The sequence below is a fragment of the Mus pahari genome, chromosome 4 (genome assembly GCF_900095145.1).
Source record: "Mus pahari chromosome 4, PAHARI_EIJ_v1.1, whole genome shotgun sequence".
NCBI classification, from domain to species: domain Eukaryota; kingdom Metazoa; phylum Chordata; class Mammalia; order Rodentia; family Muridae; genus Mus; species Mus pahari.
Genome location: NC_034593.1, coordinates 86,665,712 through 86,688,497, shown reverse-complemented (window position 1 = coordinate 86,688,497; position 22,786 = coordinate 86,665,712). Strand labels below are relative to the sequence as shown.

The window sequence follows — 22,786 nt, the reverse complement described above, 5'->3', positions numbered from 1 at the left end:
TGGCACCTGTAAGTCCTTTTGAAATCATTCCTCTGTTTTGTGTCAGATAACTTCAATGTAGTTTGGCTGCTGTGACATCCTACCCCTTTATTTTCTGTATTATTTAAGATTGGTGTTCACTTTGTGAAAATACATTCAGATCCTACAGGCTTTCTCATGTGAACTCTGTCATCCGCAGAATTCATGCCCACCTGCCACCAGAGATACCACTCAGACAGGAGACCCCCAAAAGGAGGTAGTCTGCGGCAGTGTGGGCCACTGTGCTGGGGTTTCCCCACCCCCTTTAAATGGCAACTTTATTTAGGTGTACTTTATTTACAGTAGCACATATTGGCAGGGTATAAATTTATGAGTTTTAATATGTGTGTCTGTCAACCAGGCATGATCTCTGAGTTCAAGGCTGGGCTGCTTTACAGAATGAGTTCCAGTGCAGCCAGAGTTACACAGTGAGACCTGGTCTCGAGAAACAACAACAAAATGTATATATGTGCATGTATATGTCTAGGAAATGATTGGTCCATCAAGGTAATGAGTATGTCACCACCCCCAAGTGTCTCTCTTGCCTCTCTCCTTCTCTCTGGCTATCTCTAGGCATTTAATTGACTGTCCCTAGCTTTTTGTCAGTTTTCATCTTCTCCTTTTGTATAAGAGGAAGAGGGTGGTAATAGAATAATAACACCTCCACTCCCCATGTCTTTATGCAGCCCAGCTGTCAATGGATGCATGATCCTCCCAAACGCTAGAATTCTAGGTTTGTGCCAGCTTGCCAGACCCCATTTCATTAACTTATTTATTGAGTCTAAGTTTCCAGTGTTGACCTTGAACTGTTTTTGAGGTCCTTCTGCTTCAGCTCCAGCTATCTGCCCTGGTTTTGATGTAATCTGTCTCTTGATGCTGACGTGGTGGGACTTGCAAGGGACAGACCACAGTGGCTAGCTTTTGATCACTGGCAAGCTCTGCTCTTGGGAGAGATTGAGGTAGTTTCCAGGGGCCTCACTAGAGCAACTTTCTATAAGGGAAAGCCAACCCTAGAATATGAACTTTTCTAGCTTCCTGTCCCTCTGTGTCTGTCTCTCACACTGCCATGGTGACATCTACCATGATGTTCTCATCAGAGCCAAGTCATTGCTGGTGCTCAGTTAAACAAACCTCTTTTCTTTATGAAGTTATTCAGTCTCAGGCACTTTGTTATAGCAGCAGAAGACAAGGCTGCTGCAGGTTTCCTTCACCATGCGCTATCACGCTGAGATGTCGCCATGTGTTCCCAGAGTTTATCACTTCATGCTACTGCCAAGCCATCATAGCAAGCACAGATTGTCTGCCCCTTACCTGTTGATGGCTGTTTCTAATCAATTTCCTCCTAATTGAAACATTCCCTTCTGGAGGAGGTAGGGAGCTCCAGAAGCTAATGGAAGGTATGAGGTTTCAGGTCAGAAGTTTCTAGATACTGGGCAGTGGTGGCGCATGCCTTTAATCCCAGCACTTGGGAGGCAGAGGCAGGCAGATTTCTGAGTTCGTAGGCCAGCCTGGTCTACAGAGTGAGTTCCAGGACAGCCAGGGCTACACAGAGAAACAACCAAAAAAGAAAAGAAAAGAAAAGAGAAAAGAAAAGAAAAGAAAAGAAAAGAAGAAAAGAAAAGAGAGAAGAAGTTTCTAGATGCACAAGGTCCCCTCCCAAGTGTTACATAAGCAGTGGCAGTTGCTAGGGAGGGGAAACCTGCAGAAGTGCCTGCAGGTTGTTCAGTGAGATCCAGGTTGTGCAGTTTTCACAAGTTGTCACCCATTTAGGGCATGGCTTCCCAGGGATGTGACAACATTTGAGTCAGCCATGCTCCTGCCTGTGATCCCATTAAATTCACCATTTCACCCCATCCAGGTTTGGATGGTGTCTTCCTTGCTCCATCATGGTGTCCTATCTGGAGAGAACAGACATTTGTTTACATCCTCTCAAAAAAGGTGACACGCTACTAGCATTTGGCAGTTACAAAGAAAACTTTTCTGCCAGTTTTGGGTGGAGATATTATCACTTCTTTTGAATCGGTTCCCAGGAGTAGAATGTCTAGATTTATGGCAAATGTATACTTTTATTGTTCTTCCATTTAAAGAAATCATTTAACTTCATGTGTATGAGTGTTTTATCTGCACGCACATGTGTATTGCATGTAGGCAAGGTGCCCACAGAGGTTGGAAGATGGTGTAGAATCTCCTGGAACTAGAGTTATTGACAGTTGTAGGCTGTCATTTGGGTGTTAGGATCCAAACCCAGGTACTTTGGGTAAGCAGCCAGTCCTCAGTGAGCCATCTCTTCAGTCCCATCTTCTCTCCTTTTGCAACAGGATCTCATTTAGCCTAGGCTGGCCTCATCACTATGTAGCTGAGGATAACCTTGAACTTCTGATCCTTCTGCCTTAGCTCTTGAGTGCTGGGCTTAGTGGATTGAATCACCATGCCCTTTTATGCAGTGCTGGGGATGGAACTCAGGACTTCCTGCATGCTAACAGGCATTCCACCAAGTAAGCTACACCCCCAACTCCTCTGTCTGTCTGTCTGTCTGTCTGTCTGTCTGTCTGTCTGTCTGTCTCTACCTTTCTCTCTCCCTCTCTCCCTCTCCTTCTCTCCTAAAGCTCTTACTATATACACCCTTGGCTGATCCACATGTTACCTATGTGGATAGACTAGTGAGTCCTGGAGCTTACAGTGAGCCTCTTGCCTCTGCTGCCTAAGTAGAAATGCAGCCAGATTCCATGATGCCAAGAAAGTCTACATCCTTTAAGAATACCCGCTAAGGCGCTGAGAGAGCTCAGCTGGTAAAATGCTTGCTATGCAAGCATGAGCTATCGATTTTGATTCCCCCAAAAGCTGGGTGTGGAGTTAAAGAACACCTGCTGTTCTTTTTTTTTTTTTTTAAAGATTGTATTTATTTTATCTATATGAGCACACTGTCACTGTCTTCAGACACACCAGAAGAGGGCATTGGATCCCATTACAGATGGTTGTGAGCCACCATGTGGTTGGTGGCTCAGAGCACCCAGTGCTCTTAACTGCTGAGCCACCTCTCCAGCCCACACTTGCTGTTCTTATAGAGGAGTTGGGTTTGATTTCTAGTATTCACAAGGCAGCGTTGTGGGTTGCCCTGGTGCTGTTTGTATTTTGATGTTAATTCTGCTTCCTCTAGAGGAGAAATAGATTGCATATTCAGGTAATCTCACCGAACCTTCTCCCCATTCTGACTGGTCAAATAAAAGCTAATGATTGGGCAGTGGAAGAGAAAGGTGGGAAGGGTGATCACAGAGAAGGGGAGGAGAGAGAGATGGAGGAAAAGGAGGTAGAAGGAAGATGGAGCAAAGGGGGTCTCATAGCTGGGGAATAAATTAGTATAGTGATAGATCTGACCAACCTAAACATATAGCTTATAAATATAATAATATCTGGTTGTGTGTGTGTGTGTGTGTGTGTGTGTGTGTTCAATACGGGCTTATTGGTGTAAGAAATTACTGCAGTGTTTGGTGTGTCAATGTATAGCTTAGAACTCAACTAACCTGAGATAAAAGTTCACCCCACCACCACCTGTACCCCGCCCCGAATAAAGGGCTGGGGCCGCGATCTAGGGCTGCAGCAGTGTGTGGACTGAAAGCTGAGTGGGTTTGAGGGATCTACGGAGAGCTGCTGAGAGGCTGCGTCCCCAAGCCCCTGGCAGCCAGAGGCAGCACCCTAGCCCGAGCTGGATCTTGGACAGCACAGGTTAGGGGTTCCCAGAGCCTAAAACAAGGACCAAGGACTCTGGGCCGCGATTGCCTTCCAGCTGAGATTAGAAAGCCCAGTAATTAACCTTTTAAAGCTTTCTCACAGGAGTAGCGGGCTGATTCGCCTGTCCCGCTCTACCAACTGAGATTGACTAGCAAACACCACAGGCTCGCAAACGGGCAGGACGGTCCAGAAGTGAACTGCAGTGTCCCAAGGGGAACAGCAGAGGGAGACAAAAGTACAACAAACTCGAGATCAGGTACCAAGATAATTTTTAGATAAAAATGAGAAATAAAATAAATACCTTTTGGATTTTATGTGATGATATTTTAAACTGTGTGACAGGGATGGATTTAAAGGAAATTGATACCTTGTCAGTTATAATTATTACAATATTGGGTAGCATGATTTACTATGTCTACTATGTCTTCTCAAGAGACAGGACTCTAGATAAAAAAAATTACAAAAATTAGAAAAACGGTTGGAGGAAACATTGGAAAAAATGCTAGAACAAAAGATGCAGAAACTCATAGATCAGACTGAACAGCAAAGAGGTAGGAATAAAGTTTGGAAGCAGAGTCTAGAAGATGATTTACTAAAACTAGTAAATCAAAATAAGGTAGATGCTGCAATATCAGAATGACAACATAAAGAGAAGTTAAAACATGGAAGCAGGGCCTAGAACAGGAGATACAGGAATTTACAGAGCAGCATGAACAGAGAGAAATTTAAGACCTGGCAACACAGCCTAGAGGAAACACTGGAACTAAAGATAGAGGGATTTATAGGTCAGGATAAGCAACAGAGAGAAGAAAATGAAGGTGGGAGACCCACTGAGCCATCTCACCAGCACGGGAACAAAGTCTTGATTTCTTGGGCTATTAAAAATAGAACAATCCCCCAAGACTGGAAGGATATGGCAAGGACAACACTAGAACCCATGTCACACTTACAATGGTTCTTACAGTGGAGAGAAGAGGCACAGGACAAAACCGAGCCAGGGGTAGAGAGATTTCCACAGATGAGCTGCGTGGTGAGATAGAGGTGCAGGCTGTATATGACGAAGAAGCCTTGGCATTAAGTCACTGGGCAGCCTTAAATACTGGGACAAAGCCACAGAATCAGGGAAAAGATTTGAACCATTTTCTCAGGTCATGCAAGGTCTAAAGGAAGCATTCCCTGACTTTTTGCAAAGGCTGACTTCAGCTGCGGAAAGGCGTGTATCAGGTCCAGCAGCAAGAAAGGCAACAACCGAATGCTGAATGCAAAGAAGTAATCAGACCTCTGAGGGCAAGGGCAGCATCAATAGACGAGTGGACCCTTTCCGCCACCTTGGCGCCTGTGGAAGCCTGCTGGGAACAGGACTTCTAACAGCAAGTGTGTCTGGAAAGCTGTGATGCAAGGCCATTTTTGCTGGCTACATGCGAGGTCTCTGGAACCAAAGAGAGCACACAGCTCTTCTTAAAATTGAAGGTGTGTATGCCCGAGATGAAACAGAGTTCTACTTAGGCAAGAGATGTGCTTATATGTATAAAGCAAAAAAACAATACAGTGACTCCTGGAGGCAAACCAAATGAAACCAGAGAGATCTGGGGAAAAGTAACTCGGGCCCACGGAAACAGCGGGATGGTTCATGGCAAATCCCGAAGCAACCTTCCTGCAAAGGCCATTGGTCACAGAATCCGTATGATGCTGTACCCATCCCGGATTTAACTAATGGAGAGTAAGAGAGTAAATAAGTAAAAGTAGATTTGTGCTCTTGTAAAAAAAAAAAAAAAAAAAAAAAAAAAAAAAGACGAGTGGATTAGATATACACAGCCGATGTTAGACCTTGTTCACCTGATATGACCTTAGTAGGAGAAGTTGCCACTAGAGGCCCTGAGATGACTCAAAATTTCAAATGTTTTAATTGTGGTGAGCAGGGTCATTTCGGAATAAACTGCAGAGAAAACCGAATTAATCCCAAAAGGGAGCCCATGCCTCCTGGAACATGTAAAAGATGTGGCAAAGGCTGACACTGGACTAGGGAATGTAGAGCAACGACAGACAAATGGAGCAATATTTAGCAAAAAACTCCCAGGGCTCTTGCAGGCCCCAAGGCAGACAGGGAGAGTTCTCTTCCTCGAGACAATTAAACATCATTGTTCTAAAAACAGATGTTGTGAGACCAGACAAGGCTGAGGCAAGTTCTACAAGTTCTACAAACAATTTTTTAAAAACTAAAAAGGGGCCCAAAATGATTATTTTGACAAACTTCTATAGAAGATCAAAGGCCCAAGCTTAAAATATTAGTAAACAATCTTGAGACTGAAGGAATGGTCGACGCTAGGGCAGAGTGTCGGCCATTATCTCTCCAAAATCTTGGCCTTCAGATTGGCCACTTCAAGAAGTAGACATACAGTTTCAAAGAGTTGGACTTTATCCCAAATAAAGCAAAGCACCAGATGGTTTAAATGTACAAGGCCTGAGGGCAAGATGGGGACATTAAGGCCATATGTGGCTGATATAGCCATAAACTTATGGGGGATGGATCTGTTACAACTGTGGAAAACACAAATTAATACCCCTCAGTTTCAGAGGTCAACCACAAAACCTGTCAGGCTCCTAATTTTAAAAATATCAGATCAGTTAAGGAACGTTATCAAAGACAGTTACAGACTGTCCAGGCTGCCCATGAACAAGACAAGGCAGGGACTAACGATTCAGCTCTACATCAAGGAGCCGGTGCTGACAAAACACCAGCAGCCACCAACCCATTTGGATTAATCAATGATCTATGACAAAAGAAAAACTACAGGCACTAGAACAGCTAGTCCAGGAGCAGCTGGAGGCTCAGCACATGGAGGAGTCCACCAGCCCTTGGAATTCTCTGGTAAATCTGGCAAAGAGAGGATGTTGACAGATCTCACAGTGATTAATAAGATTATTCACCAATGGGTTCCCTGCAGCCTGGAATCCCATTGCCTTCCTTGTTGCCTAAAGAATGGTCTATCATAGTGATTGATTTTTTTCACAATTCCTCTACATGAACACGATAAGGAAAGGTTTGCTTTCTTAGTACCTACCTTTAATAGAAGTTGTCCAATAGAAAGATATCATTGGAAAGTCCTACCAAAAGGGAATGTTAAATAGCCCCACCTTATGTCAATATTTTGTACCCAAAGAAATGATATTTGGCAAATGGATGTCTTCCATTTTACAGAGTTTGGTAAACTGAAATATGTGCACCACACTATAGACACATATTCAGGATTTCAATGGGCAACTGCCTTAGCTTCAGAAAAGGTTGATTCTGTCATTACACATTTATTAGAAGTTATGGCCATTATAGGAATACCCACACAAATTAATCTGGACAAAAGTCTGGTATATGTCTTTAATAAGACGAAGCAGTTTTTTTTGTATAATATAAAACATGTTACAGGCACATCACACAATCCTGCAGGACAAGCGACCGAGGAGAGATCTAATCATGCGCTAAAGGAGATGCTTAACAGGCAAAGGCAGCAACAAACCCCCAGACATAGATTACATCGCGCTTTATTAACCTTAAAGTTTTCAAATTCTAATGAACAAAAAACTATGGCTGCTGAAAGACACTGAATTGTGGGAAAATCTGCTGAACTAAACCAGCCTGTTTATTTTAAAGATGTTCTGACATCAGAATGGAAAATGGGAAATGTGTGACACCGGGGGAGGGGCTATGCCTATGTTTCCACGGGAAAAGAAAAGCTGTGGGCTCCTTCCAAGGTGATAAAAATCAGACATGACAAAGGGAGACCTCCTGAAGACCTCAGTGGTGGAGAAGAAAAGGGAAACTAAAACGATCAACAAAATAAGTGGTGAATATGTGGTGATATATATGTCTCCGTACACAGACAGCTATGGGCCCATCTGAGACTTAACTAAATACAGCCAATAAAACTTATTGGGCACAAAATTCTCTTGACTTATTATTACATACCATCTTTTCANATGGCACAAATGGAAATTTATATTGTAGTTTAATTATGTGATCAAACTAACCGCTAAAGGAAAGCAGTTGTCTTTCCTTATTGATCTTCCTTAACTGATCTGTGCACCCTGCCTGTTCCATATGAATGTCTTTACAGAGCCATGTGCTGCTTGCAAGGTTTGTATATTGCAGAATGAAAGAGGAGAGAGACAGCCCTGAGAAGATTCACACTATGGAGTGCTGAGATTCTGGGACTTTCCATTCCAGCTCCTTGCTTGATTCTACCTCAATTACATGGAAGCTGTTTCCTCTAAAGACTTTGCTTCTGAGACATTTCCAGAACAGGTAGCTCACCCATCCAGCCTTTCAGACTGTTACGGTCAGGACTTCAGCTAAGGCAAATGATGGCAGCTAGCCTTCCTTTGACAAGACCAATTTTCCTATTTCCCTTTGGGCCCCCAGAAGGGAATCTTCACCCCATTTCAGCTAGAAGCAAGCAAAAGAAGATCGATGTCCCAGGCTCTTAGGTTGGAGTGGATGGTCTGGCTATTTTATGAATTATAGATTTCTTGTCATTTTAAGGGATAGTTTGCAAATGCTTTGGACAGGGAGGAAATTAGAGAACTCACATGCAGGGATTTCTACCTTTCCTTTCCTCTTGTCTAAGGAGGCGGAAGAGTAAGGGGGGACATAGTAATATCATAAAAATTAGAGGAACAGACAAATAGGGATAGGTTATCAAATTTACTCCTAAACAAAACACTATACCTGTAATCTTACATTGATAGAAATCTTTATAACTGATGCAAAATTGAAGTTATAATTTCTTACATTAGTACATAATTTGCATATTGATGTAGGGTTAAGGATTTTATTGGTGTAAATCTGTATATTGATATAAAATTTGAAATTAATATTGTTACTCATAGATAGGCATTGTGTCTATGCAACTCATTTAAGAATACAAAGCTTGGGCTGGTGAGATGGCTCAGTGGGTAAGAGCACCCGACTGTTCTTCTGAAGGTCTGGAGTTCATCTGACGCCCTCTTCTGGAGTGTCTGAAGATAGCTACAGTGTACTTACATATAATAAATAAATAAATCTTAAAAAAAAAATGTAAAAAAGAATCTTATTAAAAAAAAAAGAAAGAATACAAAGCTTAAGCTGGGCGTGTTGGCGCCTTTAATCCCAGCACTCGGGANGCAGAGGCAGGCAGATTTCTGAGTTCGAGGCCAGCCTGGTCTACAGAGTGAGTTCCAGGACAACCAGGGCTATACAGAGAAACCCTGTCTCGAAAAAAAAAAAAAAAAGATACAAAGCTTAGACCCATTCCTTTTAATTACGTACTGTTTAGGATGATTAGTAGCACAAGTCAAGGGCCAGATAGTAAACTCATGTTTATGTTAGATCTAATTATGATAAAGTGTTTTCTTTTTCTTTTTAAAAAGATTTATTTATTAATTTCATGTATGTGAGTACACTGTTGGCTTCAGACACACCAGAAGAAGGCATCGGATCCTATTACAGATGGTTGTGAGCCACCATGTGGGTGCTGGGAATTGAACTCAGGACCTCTGGAAGAGCAGTCAGTGCTCTTAACTGCTGAGGTATCTCTCCAGCCCTGATGAAGTGTTTTCAATTTACTCAAATAGAAATGACTAAGAGTAGTTAAGATTTAACAGGTCAGATATACTTTACATAGATAGATAGTCTTCAAAAACATCAGAAATTCACAGAATGTGACATTTAATTCATTATTAAGAATCATTTGACGCCGAGACATGTCTGCTCCTGACAGCCTCCCCACTCATGAGTGTCTTTGAGTATCTTTACCTCCAGGCAAGGTTGCTTATTGTAGCAAGGTAGCCACTGGGCAGAAATTGCCTATTTCATCTGCAGACAAAATACTGTCCAAAAAGGACAAACAGATGTGGACTAGTCATCTGCTAAGCTCTGCCAAGACAGGGTAAATTAGTCCTTCATATTCCTACGTCACTTCAGGGTCTGTCAGGTGGTTCTTGGCCAGAAGGCTGAAGACAGATGCTCCAACGCTGTAAGAAATTAGGAGCTGTCCAAGTAGTCAGCTGTCTCTACAAACTGTTTAACTTTTAGAAACTATGTTTTGTGCTTCTTATTTACTAGATAATCATTAATTCATTCTGGAATTTCTGACAGGGTTGAGGACTAGCTATAGTCTCATAAGCAAACTTAAGTTGTTTAGCATTGAGAGATATCTATATGATACAGGCTTAAAAGGATGGTTTTCAGATGGTAATGCAAACTAAAATAAGAAGGTAATTCAGGTATAGAATTGTAAGCCTTTTAAGTTAGGATTGATGGTAGAGTACTTTATCTAAATTGACAAATGTCATAGACTAGGTGTTAAGGGTATACTTTACCATTTGCATAATAGTGAGGCTTGTGCTCAATTTATATCTGAGAAAAAAGAGCCTTTTAATTGGACAAAAGGGAAATGTTGTGTGTTGCCCTGGTGCTGTTTGTATTTTGATGCTAATTTTGCTTCCTCAAGAGGGGCTGCCCAAAGGACAAGTAGATCTCGTGATCAGGTGATCTTACTGAACCTTCTCCCCATTCTGACTGGTCACATAAAGGCTAGAGCTGATGATTGGGCAGTGGAAGGGAAGGGTGGAATGGGTGGTCTCAAAGAAGGGGAGGAGAGAGACGGAGAAAGAGGAGGTAGAGGGAAGATGGAGAAGCCCCAAGTAGCAAGGGGTCTCATAGCTGGGGAATAGATTAGTATGGTGATAGATCTGTTCAGACTAGGCATATAGCTTATAAATATAATAACTGGTTGTGTGCTTTTTATACGGGCTTCTTGGGGTAAGAAATGACCACAACAAGGTGGCTCACAAATATCCATGACTTCAGAACCAGAGAAGTTAATGCCCTCTCCTGGCCTCCAGGGAACCGGACATGCACACAGTGCACAGACATACATGTAGGCAAAATACCCACACACATAAACATACAAATAAACCAAGAAGGCTGGGTAGGTAGTACATGCAGCTTCTTCCAGAGGACAGTCCCGTCCCCAGCACCCATGTTAGGAGACTCACCATTGCCTGTAGCGCATGTACACACCTGCACAGAGACACACACACATACAAATCTCAGTCAGGTTTCTGTTGCTGTGACCAAAACCAAGGTTTGTTTCCTTTACAGGTCACTGAGGGCAGGCAGGGCAGGAACTCAGGGAAGAACCTAGAGGCTGAGCTGAGGCCACAGTGATGCTTCCGACCTTGCCCTCCATGGCTTGTTCACCTTGCTTTTTCATAGAACCTAGGACCACCAACCCAGGGGTGGCCCCACCCACACAGGTAGTTGGGCCCTCCCACATCCATCACTACTCAAGAAAATACTCTACAGGCTTGTGGGCAGGCTATCTGATGGAGGCTTTTTCTTCAAGTTCCTCTTCCCAGTTAACAGCTTGTGTCAAGTTGACAACAACGACAACCAAACAACAGGACATTAGGCATCACACACTTTGATCCCAGTATTTGGGCAGAGACAAGTAGATCTCCATGCGTTGGAGGCTGGCCCAGTCTATATAGTCTATATATTGACCCTGTCTCAAGACAAAAACAAAACGAAACAAAAAAGCTGGACATAAAAAATAAAAAGTTAAATGTAAAAGAGTGGGTGAGGGGCTCTGAGATGGCTCAGTGGGCAAAGGTTCTTACCACCAACACGATAACCTTAGTTTGACCCCCAGGACCTCCCGGATAGAAGGACAGAATGGACTCCAAGTTGCTCTCTGACCTCCACATGTGGACTGTGACATGTTCTCAACACACAGGGCTCTTCCTGTTAAATGAATAGGCATTTGTTTTTAAACTGAGCTGGTACCATTTGTAGGCCAGTTCTGGGGAGGTAAAGACAGGTGGATCCTAGCAAGTTCAGACCCAGCTCAGCCTACATAAGACGCTGTAAAAAACAAAACTAAACAAATGTAATTAAAGTGCCCACAGTGTCTATAAGTTAAGGTACAGGAGTAGATACAGTACACACACAGACACACACACACAGACACACACAGACACGCACACACATACACACTTCCCCGTTGGAATGGATTATTTCCTAGATGAGCTAAAGGTTGATTCAGAAAATATAAAGACTGTACTTTGGGGAATGGTCAGAGTTGCTAGAGAGGAGCCAGGCACCGAGCGCCTGCAGGACAGGGGCTGAGGCACTAGCTGTGGAACCCCTCTCCTTCCTGTTTGGTTAGAAGCAGTGTGTATGTAGGACACCCCAAATAGCACACCTTCTGACCTTCATCTTTTCTTCCGCAAGCTGTGTGTGGCTTTGGGCTTGTTTCCCTTTCCCAATACTTTGAAGATCTTTGGCTTCACGTGAGAAAATCTGCCGCCTCAATCCCCTGCCTCTGCCACAACCACAGTCCCTTGTCACTCTCTTTCCTCAGGAATACACTGGCTGGTTAGGAGTTACATTTTCAGATGCAAACGGTGTCTGTTCAGTCTCTGACTCTGCTACTTATTAGCTGTACGTCTGTGGGACAGTTGCTCAATCTTTTTGTACCACAACTTCCGTACAGTAGAAATGAGATATACAGTGCTTAGAAAATGTACACAGGCCCAGGTTCATCCCCAATGCACAGAAACCCCCCAACACCACCAACATAAAGATAAGGGGTGTGTGTGTGTGTGTTTGTGTGTGTGTGGACAGACAGACAGACACAAGTGATAGGAACAGTTTAAAGAAGACCACCTTTCTTAGAAAGCTGTGAATAATAATTATCATTACTTAGTTTAGTTTGAAGGTTGAAACAGGATTTCATGTAGCCCAGGCTGGCCTGTATATAGCTAAAGAGGACCTTGAACTCCGGATCCTTCTGCTTCTACTTTGAGTGCTAGGATTACTGTAGCGTGCCACCACACTAAGCTAAAAGAATTATTAGTATTATTGTCATCATTATTATTATTTTGCAGTACTGGTGATCAAATTCAGGGCCCCTGTATATGCCACACCAATGCTCTGTAACTGAGCTCCATGCCTAACCCTTAATGCATGCATGCATATATATTATAAATTATATATTTTGTGTGTGTGTGTGTGTGTGTGTGTGTGTGTGTGTTTGGTGCTGGAGATTGGTTCTAATGCTTTGATTCAATCAGGAATCTACATGTCCAAATGCTAAAGGTCCTTGTCCCCAGTTGGTTTTTGATCAATTAATAAAGATGCCAACAGCCAATGATTGGGTATTGGGGGGGGGGGCTTGAGGACAGATGAGGACACAGAGAGGAACAGGAGAGAATCACCTCAACTCAGGGGAAAAAGATGGGACACAGTAGCAGCAGAAGATAAAGCCAACCAGCCACGTGGCCACTGGCCACTCCCCGATTGGGCCCGAGAGCAGGGGAAGGTTTAGGAGTGTCCAGCCTTTGACATAGTCAAGGCATTTTAAAAATAAGCTAACGTGTGTGTCTTTCATTTGAGGATCCAAAGATAGTTCCTGGGTGGGTACAAGCATGCGATCTGGGAGTAAAATCTTGATATATTTAAAATATTTTATATGTATGTGTGTTTGTTCCACATGAATTTGTGTGCAGTATGTGCACACAAACGCCAGAGGAGGCCTGAAGGTGTCAGATTCCCTGGAACTAGAATTGCAGGCCTATTAGTATTGTGGGTGCTGGGTACAGAACCTGAATCCTCTGTAAGAGCAGTTAAGTGTTCTTGACTGCTGAGCCAGCTCTCCGGCTCCATGCATTTTCAATGTGTTTATAACATTCTATAGTTTAAGCTTTGTTAACATTGTCTGGCAGATTTTAAGCACTATGTAAGTGTTCGTGATCAGATGTGAACTCCTTGATTCCACCTTAAGGTGCTTTGTAATTCCTTCTGCCTATCTGTCTCATGACTCCTTGTTAGATAGGGTTCTGATGGTCTCCTCACTAACCAGGCCTCTGTGGATAACTCCCAGTGGTTTCACTGAACTGTGAAGCCCTGGACTGTACCAGTCCTACCATCTGCAGTGCTGTCTCTGTGTCTTTCATTACTTCTCAATACTCTGGCTCTTTATTTTATTTATTTATTTATTTATTTATTTATTTTATTTATTTATTTTGGTTTTTCGAGACAGGGTTTCTCTGTATAGCCCTGGCTGTCCTGGAACTCATTCTGTAGACCAGGCTAGTCTCGAACTCAGAAATCCACCTGCCTCTGCCTCCCAAGTGCTGGGATTAAAGGCGTGCACCACCACACCTGGCAATACTCTGGTTCTTAACCATCATCTTCCCACAGGAATCCAAAAGCCACAGAATCCAGTGAAGAATTACACACTCCTCCACTTCCACCCTAGCACTTGAGGAGTAGAGGCAGTCGGACAGCAATGCAAGGCCAGCCTGGGCTACATGAGGCTCCACCGAAAATAAACAAACAAACAAACAAACAAATGTAATAATAATACTCATGACTCCTTCCTGTGAACCAGTTTTTTCTCTCCAACAACCTGTAGATTCCAAGAGGGAGGAGACAATAGCTGGTAACTGCAAGACCTCTTTCAGTGGGGTGAACACACAGCCTCAACTCCATGCCACATCTGCAAAGGGATTTAACAGAGGCAACAGAGGCCAGGATGGAGAACTCATCTCATCGCTTTAATAACAGATTAGGAAGGGATGGAGATGCCTGTTTCTGTGTTGGTGCCAGTCTCCAAAAGCTGACGTCCTCGGCCAGACAATGCCCACTTCATTTCTGAACCAAAAGCTTTTCCTAATTAGTTTCTCCTCTTTTGACTTTCTTAAAGAGAATCATGTTTTTGCCTTTTTAGTTTTTGCCTTTACGATATCTCAGTCCTTCGATGTTTTGCTGGTCACTAGCACTCTCACAATCTCTAGGCTTGTGGGAGTGGGATCAGGTGTACGGAGAGTGGAATTTCATTACAAGTGGGAAATCACTAACTGGGAAATTCATGGTGAATAGCCCACACCAAGGTCTGGAGTGCAAAACCCTGGCCCAGAATCTTTATCCTAGGGTCATTTCAGCCCTGGACTGCAACCTCATCTGATTAAGCGTCGCCTGTCCCCGCTGTTTCCTTTGGCACATCGTTGTGTTTTCTCACACCAATCTCTATCCTCAAATCGTTTCCAAACCAGTCACGGGTTGCTGGCCTACTTACTGAATGCAAAGCCACAGAACAAAGAAGGCCGAAAGAAGCGGGATTAGGCCGGTGGCTGGAGAGAGGGGAGGCCCCTCATCTGAGGGGAAAAGATGTAAATTCTCTAAATCCGTCAAGAAGACTCGGGCATCGTCCAGAGCTGTCTGAGCTGCCAAAGTAAAGTTAGGGTCACCGGAGACTGAAACGTCAAAGACGCAGGATTGGAAGTAAGCATCTTCAACCGGAAGCCCTTCCTTACACAGCCTTCTGGCAGTATCTATGGCTATAGCCCCACGGCGATTGCGCTCTGAGCGAGAGAGTCGCTGGCTCGGAGGGCATCCCCCAACACACAGCTGTAGGTCCTGCTCTGCGGAGAAGGCCCGCGCCACATCCTCGGCTACCCTGATGGAGAAGGAGAGCTGTCCAGCTGTCTGTCGAATGATGATAGTTGTTCCAATGTAGGCAGCTCGAATCTCCACGTGGCTCCCAAGGTTAGCAGTTTGAATGGACAAACTCAACCCCCCAGGTCGATCACCCCCATTGATAGAACCATCTTCAAAGGCTGCAGGAAGATTGTCTACCTCAGCCTGGTAGACCTTCTGGTCAATGCATTCCTGCATATTTTTAAATATGATAGTGATCTATGAGGACAAGAGAGAAAAGACTTCATTAGGGCTCAAAGCATCCTCAAGCTGCATAGAGAGTCAGGGATCCGATCCCAGCAGAGATGCAAGTTTCTTTCGGGTCCTCAGTCCTTGAAACTATCCCCTATTGTGTTCCATCAATAGTGCCTGACCCCCACTCAACTTCCTAATCTCTCTCTCTCTCTCTGCCCCTCTCCCTCTCCCTCTCCCTCTCCCTCTCCCTCTCCCTCTCCCTCTCTCTCTCTCCTTTTTGTCTCAGTCTCAGCAACTCCTAAGTTACTTGCATTTGAAAGAAATTCCCATCAAGAGGAATTACATTTACAAGAGCAAATGTTTGATGAAAGGAAGCCATTCAAGATGGAAGGGAATGTTTGGGAAAGACAACAGGAGCTGACGAATAGTGGGAAGAAGAAGGAGTGGTATGGAGGACAGACAGTGAGAGGGCTCAAGAAATTGAGTTGGGAGGAAAATTGAATCTCTGACCTTCCGGATGGTGGTAGCGTTGGCTCCTAACGACACCGGGGAGCTGGTGGCCTGGACAAAGAGGAAGTCGTTATCTAGCAGGGGCCAAGCTCCTTGGACACGGCATGTGTGAAATTGGTTGTGGAAGCTGCGCACATGGGGGTCTCCAAAGGAAGCACAATGCAAGAAGCCCGGGGCTCGACCGTGCAGCCTGGAAAACCGGGCCTCATAGTCACAGGGATCTGGGGTCAGAGGGGCTGGTCCGGCCCCGGGCAGGGCGGGGCCCCGGGCCGGGGGCGGGGCCGTGGGGCCCTGGCGTGAGCAGTTGTGCTGGATCATCAAGTCCTCTATGCCATGCACCGCGGAGTGGAAAGCGAGGTCCCCGCGGCAGGTGCGGGCCGTGCGCCGCGTGCAGAGAGCGTAGGAGCGCAGGGCACGACACAAGCCACCTGAAGCCAGCCCACCACGACTGCCTCCTCGTGGCGTGTCCGGTGAGCCACCTCCCCGAAGGCTCAGAGTGGACGAGACGTACTCGGCATTGCAGCGGAGGATCTTGCACTGGGAGTGAGCTGGGGACGGAAGGGAGAGGGCAGTGAAGTGAGACAGCGTCCAGACACAGGTTCTATCCAAGTCCAGTATGCACCTAACTGTCAAAAGGCATCCGCCATCCCACTGTTCCTACCACTCAGCGTGGGCGCTTTCCCAATCCCAACCTTCATCCTCCCAATCCTCGCCTCCTTCCCTCCTTTCCTCTACTAAAAACGTGTAAAGCGGTCAGACTTCTTTCTCCTGGGGTCTAAGGACGCCATCTGTGTCCTTCCTCAAGTTAAATGGGAAATAAGACAGGCCTCTTTCAGAGTTGGCAGGTGATGGGGACTCAGCATGCATCCCTCCTCAGTCCCCTGCGCTCACTCCTACCCAGCACCCTAACCTCTGGATATGCCCAACCCTTCCCTGGCCCTTCTTACCCTGTCCACAGAGGAGCAGCAGGAGAGTGAAGGTGCTTAGAGTTGGCGGGCTGCCGTGGGGGGACCGGGGACTAGGGGACTGGCCTCGGTCCCCCATACCTATCCAGCCAGGTCCCCCCAGGCACCAGTTCTTCCCAGAAGATGAGCCTCCTACCTAGTGAATTTCTCTGGGTACTTCTGTGACTGGAAAAAGAAATTTGGCTGATTGTGGGGAAAGAGAAGGGTTGAAGACCAGTCAAGATGGTGGGTAGAGCATCTGAGGAGACCAAGACAAAAAAAAAAAAAAAGAAACAGACTGGATCTTGGGAAGAAGGAGGCTTTCAGAGGAGGGTGAGCATGGCTGGTGAGCCTCTGTGCTCTGCCCCTGCGGCCACCTTCAGGTCCCTTGTGCAATATGCCTACGGAGGCGGGGTGGTGGTGGAGGGAAGGTTGAGTGACCTCAGTGGGCAGAGTCCAGTGTACTGCCCCATCCTGACTACCAAATAGCAGATGTGTCAAAAATGGAGGACCCCGGGGAAAGTGAGTTCCCGATCTCGTCAGTCCTGATCACCGCCTTGTCACCCCAGTAACACCGGGATCTGAACATACTTCTTATGGATCCCTCCCACCAGAAGCCTCCTGCCGTTTTGTCTTCTTCACTGTGTTAGAAGGGCACAAAGAGTAACATGGTAGGCAGATGCCCAGTCTAGGATGTCACCTTCCCAGTGAAAAGAGAGCCAGTCTCTCAGCCTCTCCAGAGGGCTGATATTATGATCCCTCTCTCACAGGGTGGGGTACAAATCAAGCATTCAAATTAATATTTTGCCTAGACAACAGTTTGTGTGTTTTTCCAGACCTGATTGAAAAGCCCAATCCAGATGCTCGTGGTCTTTTGAGGGGAACAGATATGGGGGAGGGTCTGTCTCCCTTTCTCCTGTCAAAACCCTTCTTTGGGATAAGCTCATGAGCAGGAGGTCAGAGAGGTCTTGAGTTAGGGGTGGGAGTGCAACACGATGGTAGCTGAGTGTTTACCATGCTCAAGGCCCTGGGCCCAGTCCTTAGCGCTGCCCCCTCCCCCTCTCCCAAGGTCTTGGTGTAATAAGATGGAGAGGAAAATAGGAAAGCCAGAGAGAGGCAGCCTTAAACTTCAAATGGCCATGGCTTAGAAAACATCCAGGCAAGAGGAAAAGTGAAGACTGGGGTAGCTGGTAAGGGGAGAGCTTAGTTTTCAGAACAGATGTCTGTAACTTTATGAAGTTCTGGCCTCGACCCAAAAGCTTATCAAAGTGATCGCCATTTCATCTGGACTTACTGTTTCCCGAGGTCAAGCCTTACTCTGATACCCGGTTCTCGAGCCATAGTTGCCTATTCTGTTGGTCTGCTCCAGCCAGGGGGTCCCCCATCTCTTTCTCCATGATTCCCTGGGAATGGCTGCAATCTCACGGAGGTCAGAGAGCCAGAGGAGGTTTGGTGTGGGGGGGAGGGGGGAGGGAGAGTATATGGTTGGCCCAAGTACTGGACAGCTGAGAGGAGGAGGGAGGTGCCTACTGAGTTGACAGTTTTAAAAATAGCTAGGTCCAAAATTCCAGGAACGTTGGTGGCAGTAGGGTGTGGGAGCTAAGGCAGCAGGAATGATGAGCAGAATAAGGATGGAATATGGAAATATTGGGTACCGAGGGAGGGAGAGCATAAAGAAAGATGATGGCCAAGTCCTATATCCGACTGAAGCTTGTATAAGCTGCCACTCAGGTCCTCCAGCACTACCAGTAGTGAACTCCTGGCCTTTATGACTGCTGGCGGTGATTCTGTGTGACACTGTCACTCGTTGCTCTCATCCTCTCTTTACTGAGGATTCCATTGAGTTTCTTCTGCACATGATGCCCTGAGGTGGCTGGCTTTGAAGATGGACGACAAGCATCGTTCAGAGACCCTCCCCCGACTCTGCCAACTATTTCAGAAGCCGAAAGGGCCAGCTGTCCGGAGAAATCCGAGAGCAGAACTGTTCCGAGGAGGGTTTATTCCGTCTGTCCGGAGCAGATCTCTGCAGCTGTCTACTCGCTCTCCTCCTTTTCCATTACACTAAGTTTGTGCGACAATTCCCTCCTCCCTCCTCCTCATCAATACAAACACAAAAAAAAAACCCGAAGCTTCCGGGTTGCGGGGACTAGGGAGGGGTTTAGTAACAGAGGCGAAGAGAAGACTCGGAGCCAGTTTTGAAGAGTACTGATCCACAGAGGAGCGGGGTTAGATAGGTGAGTTCAGAAGGAAGATATTTGGGAATATACTTTTATAGAAAGACTGTTTGAAGATTCAACTACAATCAAAGGATTTAGCTATGTCCCGTCTTTTCACCGGGTGGCATTTCTGGGACACTGTCCCGAAGTCCTTGCCAAGGGAAAGCAGCACAGGACTGATTACAAAGTGTGTCACAAAAGCTTCTGGCCCTGTCAGCTCTACATGAAGTTCACAGTCTACAGGTCCACATGGTAAGTGGTCCCTTCTCAGGCACTCTCGAGCTCGCGCACACGCACACGCACACTCTACAAAAGAGAAGTGTGGCAGCACACGTATTTTTTTTTTATAATGAATTTAGCTTTTTCTCAACTATACAAGACCATATCACAATAATCTTTTACATTAAGTTATTTAGAACATGTCTGTCTCTGTCTGTGTGTACCTATGCGGATGTCAGAAACTTTATAGGAGTCAGCTCTCTCCTCCCACCATGTGGGCATTAGGGACCAAATGTGAGGTTTGGTGGCTAGTTCCTCTACCTACCTGCTGAGCATTTCACCAGCCCACATCCCAAGAACTTTTATTCCATAAAATTTCCCTGCACTGAATGGTTGGGTGTGTCAACTCAACTCAAGCTGGAGTTATCACAGAGAAAGGAGCCTCCCTTAAGGAAATGCCTCCACGAGACCCAGCTGTAAGCATTTTCTCAATTAGTGATCAAGGTGGGGAGGTCCAGCCCATTGTGGGTGGTGCCATCCCTGGGCTGATAGTCTTGGGTTCTATAAGAGAGCAAACTGAGCAAGCCAGGAGAAGCAATCCAGTAAGTAACATCCCTCCATGGCCTCTGCATCAGCTCCTGCTTCCTGACCTGCTTGAGTTCCAGTCCTGACTTCCTTTGGTGATGAACAGCAACGTGGAAGTGTAAGGTGAATAAACCCTTTCCTCCCCAACTTGCTTCTTGGTCATGATGTTTTGTGCAGGAATACACACCCTGACTAATCTAAACTGCTCCAGGGGACCTGGAGCCCCCTTCTGGTCTTCTCAGGCATTGCATGAAGATGCACAGAGATGTATATGCAGGCAAAACACCCCACGCAAGTTAAAAAAATAAAAAATAAAATAAAATAAAAAATAAATATAAAGATAACTGTGTGTTCATTGCATTTTGTCTTTAAATATTCCTAATTTATTATGAAAATACCTAAAAGCAGTGATCATTGGTAGTGAACGCTCCTAATGTCCAAGTTGTGGAATAGAAATATGATTTCCCAGGACAAGAAATCAGAATTCTTTGGAGAAATAACCTATTCCCATTTGAAGCTAGGAATTATCCAAGATAAAAAAGGAAGTTTTAAAATACTGTATCAAGCTGGGCATGGCGGCACATGCCTTTATTCTCAGCACTTGGGAGGCAGAGGGTGATGCATCTCCATGAATTTCAGGTCAACCTAGACTACATAAGGAGTTCCAGGTTAGCCAAGGCTACACAGTGAGGTCCTGTCTCAAATCAAGCAAGCAGCCTGCTGCAAGGGGTGGAGCTATCTCTCTCACTCTTATGACCCCAGGATCCAGTCTTTAAACAAACAAACAACGCAAAACAAAAACAAAAAACCCCAAACAGACAGACAGACAAAAACCTCTCTTTTACTTTTTCCCAGATATGGCTCATGACATTAATCCCAGCACTTGGGAGGCAGAGACCAGCTAGAACTCTGAGTTCAAGGCCAGCCTTGTGTACAAAGTGAGTTTCAGGACAGCCTAGGGCTACACAGAGAGACCCTGTCAGGAAGAAAGAAAGAAAGAAAGAAAGAAAGAAAGAAAGAAAGAAAGAAAGAAAGAAAGAGAAAGGAAGAGAGAGAGAGAACCCCTTTTTAAAACAACTTTTTGAGCATTAGTGTCAAACCAAAAAAACCCAAAGGGAAACCAACAAAACAAGCTAACAAATAAAGCCCAGTGCATTTGCTACACTGAAGCTACTATGCATGTGTCCCCATATCTAGCTCTGTGTTTTCATAACCCAAAAGGAAACCCTGGACCCGCTGATCATCTGTTCCACAACCTCAGACAGCTACCAGTCTGTCTGTCTCTACAAACTTAACCCTATTCTGCACATGTCAAATACATGAAGTTATCCAATATGTGACTTCCCAGTCTAGCTCCTTGGTGGCTTTTGTTTGGTGAGATTTGCTTTGTTTTGTTTATAGTGTAGTTAGGGTCTAGGACCTATCATGACCAAGGACCTACTATGTAGACCAGGCTGACCTTGAACTCAGGGACATCTGCCTGCCTCTGTCTCCCAAGTCTTAAGATTAAAGGTAGCTGTTTGAGGACTTTCGAAACAAGAGTGTCAAGTAGTCCTGGCCGCCTTCAGCTCCTGATGCTTTTGCCTCTATCACCTGGTACTAAGATTTCAGGCATAAGCCACCAAGTCTAGCTTTAGGGTGGAGCTTTTGAGTTTCATCCAATTTGTAGCATGAGTCAGTATTTTGTTCCTTTTTATAGGCAAGCGATGGATTCATAGATCAGTAGAGGCTGAAAAATTATTTTCTGAACTAGAATACATACAGTTCTCTCTCTTGAAGAGAATTTTCTGTTTTCAATGTTGAAGACCAACTCTGTGACTTCCAGACGCTGGGCAAGCACTCTACCACTGAGTTACAGTCACACACCCTCTCAGATTCCATTTTATCGCTTTATTTGCTGAAGGGCATCTGTGAATGGTTTCTACATTTATGGAGATCTAGAGGTACGCACACCCAGCAGTGCTCCAGCGAGCATGCATATACAAGTATTTATTTATTTGTTTTTGGTGTTTTGAGCTTTACTCCCAGGCGTGGAGTCACGAGTCATGTTCTATATTTGCCTCATGGAAGAGCTGCCAATCTTCTCTGCAGCAGCTGCAGCGTCCACTCTTCCTATCAGTAGGCTCCAAGGGCCAGTCGCTTACCCTCATTGAAACTTGCTCTTATCTTTTTGTTTAATTTATAGCCATCTAGACCATCTAAACTCGGTGGTTTGATTGAAATGGCCCCCATAAGCTCCCAGGGAGTGGCACTATTTCAAAGGACTAGGGCATGTGACCTTGTTGGAGTGGGTACGGCCTTTTTAGAGGAAGTGTGTCACTGGATGTGGGTTTTGAGGTTTCAGACGCTCAAACGAGGCCCAGTGGCTCATTCTGTCTTCCAGCTGCCTGCCAATCCAGATGTAGCACTCCTGGCCCCTTCTCCAGTATTGTGTCTGCCTGTGTACCACCATGCTTCCTACCATGACGTTAACGGACCAAACCTCTGAAACTGTAAACCAGCCCCAATTAAATGTTGTCTTTTAGAAGAGTTGTCGTGGTCATGGTGTCTCTTCACAGCAATAAGATCCTAACTAAGACGCCATTCATGTTTTTGTTTTGTATGTAGGCCAGGCTAGGTTGAGGCAGGCTCTGTCCTTCTGATCCTCCTGTCCATACCTCCTGAGTGTTGGGATTATGGTGTTTGCCACCATATCAAGAGTTATGAGGCCGGGTGTGGTGGCGCACGCCTTTAATCCCAGCACTTGGGAGGCAGAGGCAAGCAGATTTCTGAGTTCGAGGCCAGCCTGGTCTACAGAGTGAGTTCCAGGACAGCCAGGGCTATTCAGAAAAACCCTGTCTCGAAACACCCCTCCC

The 22,786-nt window shown here is 45.3% G+C and overlaps 1 protein-coding gene and 1 pseudogene across 3 annotated transcripts; one reads left to right on the top strand and one right to left on the bottom strand.

Annotated features, from left to right (window-relative positions):
• The first annotated feature begins 5,006 nt into the window (after nucleotides 1–5,006).
• On the top strand, nucleotides 5,007–5,457 carry LOC110320848 (annotated as a pseudogene).
• An 8,491-nt stretch (nucleotides 5,458–13,948) lies between these two features.
• On the bottom strand, nucleotides 13,949–18,351 carry Hjv (hemojuvelin BMP co-receptor). 3 transcript variants are annotated; one of them, XM_029537195.1, is made up of 4 exons: nucleotides 18,206–18,345; nucleotides 16,915–17,170; nucleotides 15,968–16,515; nucleotides 13,949–15,481 (listed from the first exon to the last, which is right to left on the bottom strand). In XM_029537195.1, exons 2-4 carry the CDS (start codon nucleotides 17,009–17,011, stop codon nucleotides 14,858–14,860), a joined length of 1,269 nt encoding a protein of 422 aa, XP_029393055.1. In that variant the 5' UTR covers nucleotides 17,012–17,170; nucleotides 18,206–18,345; the 3' UTR covers nucleotides 13,949–14,857. The 3 variants fall into 3 exon arrangements, with proteins under 3 accessions (XP_029393055.1, XP_029393054.1, XP_021052256.1); XM_029537194.1 differs by having other exon boundaries at nucleotides 16,915–17,115; XM_021196597.2 differs by having other exon boundaries at nucleotides 14,320–15,481; nucleotides 16,915–17,097; nucleotides 18,206–18,351.
• Between the last annotated feature and the right edge of the window lie 4,435 nt (nucleotides 18,352–22,786).